This window comes from Habropoda laboriosa, unplaced genomic scaffold (genome assembly GCF_001263275.1).
Source record: "Habropoda laboriosa isolate 0110345459 unplaced genomic scaffold, ASM126327v1 scaffold5251, whole genome shotgun sequence".
Taxonomy (NCBI): Eukaryota; Metazoa; Arthropoda; class Insecta; order Hymenoptera; family Apidae; genus Habropoda; species Habropoda laboriosa.
The window spans coordinates 1-11946 of NW_017105161.1; the positions used below are offsets into that span (position 1 = coordinate 1).

At 43.8% G+C, this 11946-nt stretch overlaps 1 protein-coding gene across 1 annotated transcript; it reads right to left on the reverse strand.

The window, feature by feature from the left end:
* Positions 1-263: 263 nt before the first annotated feature.
* Positions 264-4384, reverse strand: LOC108578262 (the record flags this gene model as incomplete). Its single annotated transcript, XM_017941554.1, has 2 exons — positions 861-4384; positions 264-741 (listed from the first exon to the last, which is right to left on the reverse strand). Coding segments are annotated over exons 1-2 (4002 nt in total), but the record flags the coding sequence as incomplete, so codon positions are not given.
* Positions 4385-11946: the final 7562 nt, after the last annotated feature.

Sequence of the window (11946 nt, forward strand, 5' to 3'; positions counted from 1 at the left end):
GATACAGTGGCTCCGTCCCCTGCGTGACATGAATCTATATAGGCAATTCAAAAATCCGTCGGTAGACAAGTCTGTGGCTAGTTCGATGTGTATTGCTTTCGTGCTAAAACAAACGAAGATGGATATATAGGATTTGTAGGTTGCTCGCGCTCGTCCCCTTTCCTTGAGCATGAATGGCCCGGCGTAGTCAATCCCGCAGGTAGAAAACGCTCGTGCCGGGGTTACACGGGCGGCGGGCAAGTTTCCCATTAAATTGTTCGTACCTGTTGGGCGAACTCTAAAGCACTTGATGCACTGATGTAATATTTTTTTTTTACTACCTGTTTGCCCGTTATTGGCCAAAATCGTGCGCGTAGTGATGCTAAGGTTAATTGGTGACCGGAATGGAGTAATCTACGATGCTCGTGCTCGACTATGAGCTTAGTGAGTGGGTGCTTCGCGGGTAGGATCATTGGGTGTTTGTGCTCGTATGCGATAGGTGCGTTATCGAGGCGACCGCCCACCCTGATTACTCCGGCGTTATCTAAAAATGGGCTCAAAGCCCTCAGCACGCTTCGAGGGTTCAGAGACCGTTTTTTAATTAACGCGTCTACTTCCAAGTTGAACTGATCTCTTTGAGCGAGTTTTACTAATGCTATTTCGGCGTCGATTAACTCGCGTGTGGTTAGGTACCGCGGATTCAACGGATTCGCTTGTGAGGCTGGATGCGTTAACGATTCTTGTCCAACCTTGCGTCGAAATCTTAAACAGTACGCCGTGATTCTACGCAGTGTTGAGTAATTAGAGTATCGCGACAGAAGGTCGAAGGGTTTGTCAGCCTTGCTGGTTGACGCTAGACAGGTTGCCTTGACTTTCCGTACCTCAGGTATATCTTGAGGGGAAGGTTGTACCGAAGGCCATTGACGGCCTTCTGTGCAAGCCAGTACGGACCGAACCACCATAATTCGCAATTTGTCAAAGACTTAGTGTTAGCGCCGCGCGAAATTATGTCCGCGGGATTGTCGTTCGAAGATACGTGATTCCAAACACCGCGCGCCGTCAGCTGCTGTATCTCCGAGACTCTATTGGCTACGTATTTGGTCCATTTACTCGGAGGGCTCTTGAGCCATGCTAGCACAATTGTCGAATCGGACCAATAAAATTCATCCGTAATGGACATTTGTAGTGCGCCTTTAGCCTTCGATGTTAACTGGGAGGCAAGAAGTGCCCCACAAAGTTCCAATCGCGGTAAGGTTGTTGACCTGAGCGGCGCTACTCGGGACTTCGCGCACAACAATCGGGCCGTCGAGGCTCCGGCTTTGTCTACCGTACGCAGGTATACGCAGCTCCCGTACGCCTTTTCTGAAGCATCCGAGAAGGCATGCAGTTCGATGCGATCACTATCGTGACTGATTACATGACGCGAAATTGATATTGAGGAAATTGTTTGCAATTCCTCCCGAAAGGCTGACCACTGCGTGTGGAGATCTTGAGGAAGTGTCTCATCCCAATTTATTTTCAGTTGCCATAAAGACTGCATGAACAACTTCGCCTTCGTCACTATCGACCCTATTAATCCGAGAGGATCGAAAATTTGTGCAATTTCCGACAATACGGTGCGTTTAGTAGTGCGTCCCGACGATTGCTTCCCGATGGAATACCGAAGGTCGTCGGTGCGGGTCATCCATAACAACCCTAATGTTTTTGGATCTTGATCCGCTGCTCTAATTTCTATTGACTCTTGGTGAGGATGTTGTGATCCTAACGTCTCGCTATCGTTGCTTGCCCATTTTCGTAACGAGAATCCTGCCCGCGCGAGGATTTCGGTTAAGTCCTTCCGTATTTTTATGGCGTTTGAAATAGTTTCGCAGCCGGTTAGCAGATCGTCGACGTAGAAATCGTTGACTATCGCGCGACTTGCTGCTGGGAACGCGTGGGCATGATCGAGACCGATCTGCTTTAGTACGCGGGTGGCTAAAAATGAGGCTGATGCAGTACCATATGTTACGGTATTTAGCTGATACACTTTGATGGGTGCGTTGCCACTCGGTCGCCACAAGATTCGTTGAAAATTGCGGTGCTCCGGGTGCACGAGAATTTGCCTATACATTTTTTCTATATCCGCCGAGAGTACGAAGCGGTGTTTGCGGAAACGAATGAGGATTGAAAACAGGTCGCTTTGTACGGTTGGCCCTACTAGTTGCGCATCGTTTAATGATACGCCTGATGAACCCTTTGCCGATCCGTCGAAAACGACCCGAATCTTCGTGGTGCTAGATTGTTTAAAGACAGCATGATGGGGTAGATAGAAGTTTGGTTCCGTGCAGATTACTTTCTGGTCTGTCAGTTGCGTCATGTGTCCTAGTGTATTGTACTCAGTCATGAATTCAGTGTACAGTCTATTAAGCTCTAAGTTTTTCGAAAATCTACGTTCCATTCCTAATAAACGGTTTTTGGCTTGTGTGCGCGATTGTCCGAGTTCGCCTAGTTTGCTATTGAATGGAATTTTAACTATGTATCGTCCCGTTTCGTCTCGTGTCGTCGTGAGATCAAAGTGCGTCTCGCTGGGATCGGTCGAACTACCTGAGGTTTCTATTGACGAGGGTTGTACTTCTTCAATTTCCCAAAATTGGGAAATCGTTCTATTCAAGTCTGTGGTCATCACTGAGTGGCAGGTGCTTCTGTTCGTAGGATGAGGGCTAATCAAACTGATTACACTACCGCCCAAAACCCAGCCTAATCTAGTCTTCTGCCACACCAGGTCGCTTGAGTCTACTCTTTGTTGTCCAATGCACAGCAATTTCCAAAATAGACCGGCTCCTATCAATAAATCTATGCGCGATTTTTTGTTGAACTGCGGATCGGCGAGCGTGATGTTTGGTGGCACGCAGATTTTTAGGAAATTGGTAGGCAAGTTCGGCATATCGTCAGTAATGTCCTTAATTACTAGACACGAGAGGTTCGTGCGAAACTTGTTGTCCCGCGAATGAATTACTACGTCTGATTTATATTGAATTGTCTTCGATGCTCTGCCGAGACCGCCGACAACTGTCTTTATAGGAGAACGCGAAAATCCTAATTTATTAGATAGCTCTTCTGTCACGAAGTGTTCTTGCGATCCTACGTCTAATAACGCGCGACATTCATGCCTTTTACCGTTCCTATCCTCTACATAAACGATCGCGGTCGATAGGACCGTATACTCTATCGCAGTACTCACGGAATTTGACACGCACGATGGTATGGGGCTATCTGATGAATCTACGGATGCTATCTCTTGGGCCGGCTCTTCTCGATGAAGAAGAGTATGGTGTTTTTTCCCACATTTCCTACACATTCCACGCGTACAATTTTTGATACTATGCCCTTGTTGGAGACAATTGAAACACAATCGGAGGCGTTTAATTGTTTCATGCCGTTCAAGGGCTGGCAGTGCCTTTAACTGCCCGCATTGTTGTAGCAGGTGCTCACCTTTGCATAGTGCGCATTGATTGCGCGTACTCGAAGCGTGAGCGGCTACCGTTTCCGACCTGCCCTGAAATCTATGCGCGCGACCCTTCTTAGCCTGCTCGGATACCTGCGCGATCGTCTGTGGGTTCGTGGCTGCCCGTTCGAGTCTTTTTGCCTGTTGTTCAATAAACTCGACGAAGTCATTGAACTTCTGTTTACGTATCGCGTTTGTAGCACGCATGTCCCATGCCTCGAAGGTTTTCGAATCTAATTTTTTAGCTAGCATGATGATCATTAGTGTGTCCCATGCCTCAATCGGTTCGCCTAATGCACCTAACGCGACCAATTGATTGTTGGCCTTGTCAATGAATTCTCGAAGCGAAGAACTAGTTTGTGCCGCGATATTCGGTATTTCTAAGAGCGAATTTACATGATGATGGATCAACGAATCGGGATCTTCAAATCGTCTTTTCAAATTGGCCCAAGCAAGTTTGTAATTCGTGTCAGAAACAGCCAGTGTTTCTATGGTGCGCGCGGCCGCACCCTTTAACGCCGAAGTTAAATAATGGAATCGTTGTATGTCTGTAAGCGATTTGTTATTGTGCACCATTGTCGAAAATGTATCGCGGAAACGTACCCAATGATCGTACTTTCCGTCAAAACTCGGTAGTGTGATGATCGGTAGTCTTGGAGCGCCTTGCGGTTCCATAGCTGCCGTGGGCACGGTGCTCGTAGACGCGGTGAGCTCTCGGGGCCCGCGCAAATTCGCGATAAGCGTTTCCGCTTGCGCAATTAGGGGAAAAAATACGTCTTCAAAGGCATCCCGTTCATCAAGGTGTTGTGTTTCAGAGTCCGAACCCGTCACAAGTATTTCGATTTTTGATTGAATACTATCAAATTTAGCGTGCAAATCTTCGTATGCTTTAACCTTTCTTTCTAATGCATCCGCGTTCATGTCGCCCGACGACGATTCGATAAAGCGCTTGAAACGAGTTAGCCTTGCTTTAATGGCTCCCCGTTCGGCAACTAATTGCTTTAGCGGGCTTTCTATTTCTATATAAATACGATATCGCAAGTAGAAATGAGTAAGGACTTACGAAGGGAGACAGAGTGCAAGAGTGGTGACGCTGCTTTGCCCAGTCCTCTAGATTCAGCTGAATCTCCGCTGCTGTGGTCCGGAACCGCTTGCTATCTTGTCCAGGGGCGTGACGCTCGCCGTAGATGATGGTGTTCAATGCATATTGTTTATGCTCGTGGTAATGATTCGCAAATCTATTGTCGAGCCTTGTTGAGTTTGCACGTGGTGTGCCGACTTTATTTTTATTTGACTTCTCGAAGGACCACCCCGATATCTTCAGGGAACAAATTCTATTTATTTTCCACGTCGCACTGGACTTCAAGAAATAGACTATATATTCTACTAGGATTCTAAGTGGTAACTTGCTGCTGTTCTTGGCTGAACTGACTCTCGTTTTTCGTCTTGAGCGTCTTCGAGACGCGTCCAACTAAAGACACGCTGATTGGCAGATAATTCTGAAAATTACCTACCAATCAGCTCATCTAGCCGTGCTGCCCACGCCCTTCCAGTGCGCCCTTAGCGCGATCTTTCTGGAAGGGTGGGAGACGGTTATAAGGGGGGCGAAAGTTAGTAACAATCCGGGAATTTCCTCTGGGTGACTGGTCGGTGAAAATACCGGCATGGCCAGTTGTACCCTTCGGAGTTCGTAATTTATGGCATGTCCTTCAGCTATCGAGCGCGAGGAGACACGACTTTCTAAAAAATATAACGAACTAATTGCCTTGCCCCGGCAGGATGGCCGGAAACGCGTATGAATGGAAAAGCAAATTCTGCAACTCAAAAATAGCCGTTCGGTACGGTCGTGCCATAAATCGTGCCAACGAAGCTCTAACAGTATACTGTTTACACTAATAAAACATGTCTTTGTTAACAGGTGCAGAAGGTGCTATGAGCATGTAAGTCTAATCACCGTCTTGAGTTGCAATACTCCGCAGGTAATTTTTCCTTGCTGTAAATAATTGCACTGAGAATTTGACAAAAGCCATGTAATTGACCTTATTACATATGAGGATATTCCAATTGTTAGTGCAGGCTGTAAATAGTGAGTACCTGTACTCGCCGTATTTGGGGCAGTGGAACATGATATGCTCCACTGTCTCCACCACATCATTTCAAAACGGACAGCACTCCGAACAATTTACGCCCCGTGTTTTTAAACTATAGTTGATAGAACCATAACCAGTGAGTAAATAAGTGCACAATCTGGGCGGAACAAACCAGTAATTTAATTCGCTGAATGTTACATTTGGTATGAATTTATGTGTGATACGTCCATGAGTTTCATTGTTCCAGTTAATCTGCCATTCCCTGAATAATTCTGTTTCAATTTTCGTAATTTCCTCTGCAATAATTTTGGGGCTAATCTCATTTACGGTAGGCTGAAAACTATAATTCTTCCAAAAAACTTGTGAATTTCTTTTAACTTTTCTTACTAAGGCGAATTTACAAATTTCCAGATTGATAGGCAGATAACTTCCAATAACCTGCATGGCAGCGGTGGACACGGTTCTACATGCCTTCGTTAAGACAATTAACATGGCTCTTTGTGCTGCAAAAATGTGTCTCTTAATCATTGCATGTTCAACTTTATCGTACCAGATAATGGATCCATAATTCATGATAGGTAAGAAGACTGCGCGATATAGTGTATTAAGTATAGGCTTTTTAATTCCCCATTCTTCGTGAGCGTGCCTTTTTATTGACATTACATATTTTACTAATCTGTTTCTAATAATTTTAACGTGTGTATTGAAATTCATCTTATTATCAATGTATATCCCTAAGTATTTATATACTTCTACATATTTAACTTTAGTGCTATTTAATTTTATGTTCGGCATCCTCTCCTGATCAAACTTACCCTTCGTCATCATGGCTTGAATTTTATTGATTGAGATCTTTAATTTGTTCAAAGCACACCAGTTTTCCAGTTTCGTGCAAGAGGTGTTTAGAAGCTCTTCAAGTGCATTCCTACTGTTACCTTTGACTAGGAAAACCAAATCGTCAGCGTAGGCAATAAACTGTACTTCATTCTCATCATAAGTCTGTTCAAGGTCTATCAGGAGGGTGTCAAGGCACCAGTTTCACGCTAAAGGACCGATCACAGAGCCCTGTGGGCAGCCACATTGCACAGTGTAAGAGATCGTTTCGAACTTATTACTAGCCTGTAGTTTTCTATTCTTAAAATAATTGTCTACGAGAGTTAATAAACTAGTACTGCATTTTGCATTTCTAAGCTGTGCTATTATGGCAGCCCACCAAATGGAGTCGAATGCTCCTTCAATATTAATAAATAAAGCAACCACATATTTCTTATTTGAGGAACCGACATCATCCTTGAAGGCCAGTAGAGCATCCTCAGTAGAAAGACCCCTCTTGAAACCGTACTGAAGCCAAGCCTACTATCGAGGTTATTTGCTATGTATTTTATTTGGATTCTATTAGTGATGATTCTTTCGAAAATTTTATTAAAGACAGATAATAGAGCGATTGGTCTATAGGAAGACACAGATTCCTTATCTGCATCAATGCTTTTAGGAATGATAATCAAATTTGAAATTTTCCATTCTTCCGGAAACTGGGACTCCCTAAGGCACTTGTTGTAAAGAATATACCTATGTTCCGTCGCGCAGGTACGGAACGCATGGGGTCTTCGTTGACCGGGTTTATGGCACGCTCGCACAAGAAGGTTATTTTTGAGAACAAAGACGCTTCGTAGCTCCGCGAAAAAATAAGTAATTTCTTAGAGAACAATGCCTTTAGAATTTCGACTTATCCGCGTCCTCAATAACCGAAGACGTGTCATAAACCAGGTATTCCTGAAGGGTCAATCCACACGCGCGTATAACGGCACTTTCGGCCGAGGGTTGACCTGGCGGGAATTTCCGACGCGTCACCGAAGGACAGCGAAGATTCCACGCACCCGCAGGTAGGGCCCTACTCCTTCCAAGAAAAAGTGCGCTAAGGGCGCAATGGAAGGATGAGTGCCACTCAAGGGGGACGTTGATTGGTAATTTGTGCGTACGTAAAAAACCAATCAGCGTGCCTCCTTGTACTTGGCGGGGGAGTCACGGCGGACCCCGGAAAAAATTCGGCAATCGAGAGACATTCGCAAGGAGTCACTCGTGTGAACAACACACACACACAGTTTCCAATCGTACGAGGAGACACCAGAGTCTTCGAATCGCGAACGATCATACGAGTCTAAAACAAAGTCGTCAATCGCATCGTGACGCAGGTTTGCTAACGTTCGAGCAAAGTAAACCTTTGAACTAATTACCCAATATTAATTTGGCGGGTTAGGTCGTGAGCACGAACAATTTTGAAACGATCAAACGCCATCGCGACGCGACACCTAACCTAACCTCAAAACAAATTAAGTGCTCCGTGTCTACGTCAGTTAGATCTAAAACGAACAATTTTGAAACGATCAAACGCCATCGCGTCGCGACACCTAACCTAACCTCAAAACAAATTAAGTGCTCCGTGTCTACGTCAGTTAGATCTAAAGTCTCTATTCGATCGTTATTAATAACCGCTGCAACCCAAGGGTTCTCAGCCCTCGGCTGTATCACCGTAGAGTTAGGAGCACCATACCCTCTAGTTTTGCCCTTATACGCATATGGTTTCTGAATGCAGATTAGATCCATTTTATCTTCAGACATGATTCTTCTTATCTGCGCTGCATCTGCCAAAGACCTTTGAGCATTGATCTGGCCCACTCTTAGCTCCATTGGATTTTGTTGTTATACAGCTCCACGTGCCGCAGGTACTCCGAACACTGTTTATTTCTGACATTATGATAAACATCCCTACGCTTACCCCTAGTGCAATTTATACATCTAGGATGATCCTTTTTGGTACATTCATCTCTATTGAGCTCTGTACTACCACAGTGTTCACACACCTGCTCTTCAGCACTACAAAATTTCGCCATTTGACCATATCCACAGCACTTGAAACACCTTATAATGTTGATGTACTCCTTTACTCTATAAGTACGCCAGTACATGAACACCCTCTCCGTGTCTAGCAGATAATTAAACATACGAGCAGGTAGTTGAACAATCCAGTTGACCCGATCGTTGTTTCTAGATTTAAAACTATGCCGAAAGTTTATTTGTTCCTTAAGGTCTTTAATATCTTTGCCGAATGTATCGGTCAAGTTTTTAATAATCAGGTCGTCTTTGAGGTCATCTGGTTTGTATTCCTTCTCAACATCGTAGATGATCAAACTGGGATTGAACTTCTTTGGCTCAACCGTTTTTAATCCCATTTTAGTAAGGTTAGTGTCTTTAATGATTTTAACTTCCTCTTTACTACCGACTTCGAGAACTACACCCTTGGTTCTCATTTGTCTCATATTCCTGACCTTAAGTTTATTTCTCTTTTTGCTGAGTAATTCGGCAACCTTCACCTTAAGCTCGTCATTCGATCTCTTATCATTATCATCTTTGGGTTTTATGATGATAACTTCGTAATTGTCTTTCTTTTTTTCAGGTAGCTGCGTAGCTCCCCCGGATCGAGATCGTGTACCACTTCGAGGACCTGTACTAACATTACCAGGAACAGGACCAGCTCCAGCAGCAGCTTGCGCGTAAGAAGTAACCTGGTATTCCTTACATTCGCTAAGAATGGTTCCCAATTTCGTTCGTTCCATAATCTCGTTTTGGAGCTTAGACTCCAAAATTGACCATTTAGCCATAATAAACTTAATGGCATTTTTATTTATCTTATTTGCTTCATTAAGCGGGTAAGATTCTAGAGATTCTCTTTCTGTCCTTAAATCGTCAAAAACAAGTGGCTTTTGCGGAGCCTCTTCCGAGACCTCTCTATCTTTTTTTCTTCTCTTTATAGCGTTGACTGTCTCATCAGGCAGAGAAGAAATGGACGTTTGCCGACTTGATCGTCCATTACGAGATCCTTGCGCCGACCCTCAGTGCATACCCTCTCAATTTCCGCATCGCTCAAAGGTTTTTTGGTGTGGAAATCGTGATCCATATTATAATGTTTTAAGTATTACGCCGGTGTGCCCATTATGGGAGCCCAGAGCGCAGGTGGGCATCTATCCCCGCCGGAATTTTTCCCTAGTTATACATGCAAAAGCTGAGAAGTGGTTTGTCAGGTGACCAGCCCTATCTGCACGGAAGTGACTCTATAAAAATGTTAATATGTAGATGCTAAAGGTTTAACGTCACCCCTATTACCGAGACACGCCATGTCCGTCACGACTTTACATCTCGGCCTCAGGCTAGACGGTGCCATATTTATCCCCATGGCTAGGATATGAGGAAATAATGGTCAGTTAATCCTCCATACGTGCGCCCGGGGGACCGACTTCAACTCCCGGATAGGCTCCGTACGAGGTGGCGGCAGCGGTTCTTCCACATTGAACTTGCTATTTCACACGGACTTTGCGTGCTCTTCCCCGACTTACCCTCCCGTCTATTACGTAGCAGAGGTTAGGTACTAACTTATCGCCATCCCACGGTCATGGGTCTATTACTCCCACTTGGTTAGTCTTCGGGCTATTTCCATCGGCCCCCTGACCGCACCCCATTCATTCATCCACATTCACACACGCACGCATACACCTGAAAAAAAAAAGATCCCAAACCTAAACTCTACCACTCACCTCGTTCGCCTTCTTTCCAGCCGAAGCTGAAAAGAAGCCCAGGAGCCCCACGAGGAGGTGAAGTGAGTGGATTTGGCCAAGCCGGGCCCCCAATTTCGCCGAAATTCGCCGCCCTGGGCCTCGCCTAAAGACGAGTTCCAGTTTGGCGAACATCAGCTTCATCGGGGTTTTCGACTCCAGCTTTCGCCGGAGACTTTTACTACTTCGAGGAAGTATTATTGTAATACTTTATATTTACTAAAGGTTAGGTATAATACTTTTGTTCATAAATTTTGTAGAATTAATTACGTTAAATTTATTTATTTCCTCGAGTGTAGTCTTGCGAAAAGAAAGTTATTTTATTTCAGGTCTCTTTGCCGTCAGGGTTAGAATCCTGACGTTGCCCGTCCCTGCCCCGTGGAGGCGGACCTGTTTATCTACTTTAATTTGAATTTCTTATTATTGTTTTCTTCCAAAGAAGTCTAATGCTGTTCTTTTTATTTCTTTTCCTAAAATTTCTTTCTTTATTTTTAGATGCTGCGAACAAACATCCGTTACACTTAGAAGCACGTATACGTACGTCCATGTACATACACATACACATGTACGTGGAGCTGTGCAACGAGGTAAGTATTTCATAATCTTGTGTAATATTTACATTAGTTTATATTGGTCTATGTTATGCCGGTGCTACGGCTATGTACAGGTAGGTTTAAATTTAAACGCCATCGCGAGTCTGGATACTCCGCAAGTAGATCTTTCTTTAAGTAAAAAGTTTTGCCGAAAATTTGACGAAAGCTATGTAGTTTTCTTTAGTACATATAAGAGTGTTCCAGTTATTTACACAATTGTTTAAAATTGAGTAACGATACGGACTATATCTGGGACAGTGGAACATGATATGTTCCACTGTTTTCACCACATTGTCGCAGAACGGACAATACTTCGAGCAATCAACGCCTCGAACTTTTAGGCTATAATTTATTGAACCGTATCCAGTCAGCAAGTATGTACATAGTCTATGTGGAACAAACCAAAGGTTCAAATTACTAAAAGTAACATTTGGAATAAATTTATGAGTAATACGGCCATGTGTTTCGTTATCCCAACTGCTCTGCCAATTCTTAATTATTTCTATTTCGACCTTGGCAATTTCTTCCACAATAGTGTCAGGTGTAGTCTCGTTTTCCGTCAGCTGAAAGTTATAAGTTTTCCAAAAAGCGTGTGTATTTCTCTTTATTTTTCTGACCAAAGCAAATTTAATAATTTCGAGGTCTATCGGTAGATAGCCTCCAATGACTTGCATTGCGACGGTTGATACAGTTCTGCATGACTTCGTAAGGAGGATCAGCATCGCTCTTTGAGCTGCGAAAATGTGGCGTTTGGTCATTGCATGATCAACTTTGTCATACCAAATGATGGATCCATATGTTATTATTGGGATAAATACTGCCCGATATAATGTATTCAGGATGGGCTTTTTAATTCCTCATTCCTCATGCGCATGCCTTTTTATTACCATAACATATTTTACAAGTCTATTACGTATATTTTTGAAATGTGCGTTGAAATTCATTTTGTTATCCATGTATATTCCTAGATATTTATATACTTCAACATATTTAATTTTGAAGCCGTTAATTTTTATATTTGGCATTCTTTCCTTGTCAAACCTACCTTTCATCAGCATAGCCTGCGATTTTTTAATCGATATTTTTAATTTGTTGAGGGTACACCAGCTCTCCAGTTTTGCACATGAGGAGCTCAAGAGCTTTTCCAGTGCATTTCTGCTGTTGCCTTTCACATGAAACACCAGATCATCAGC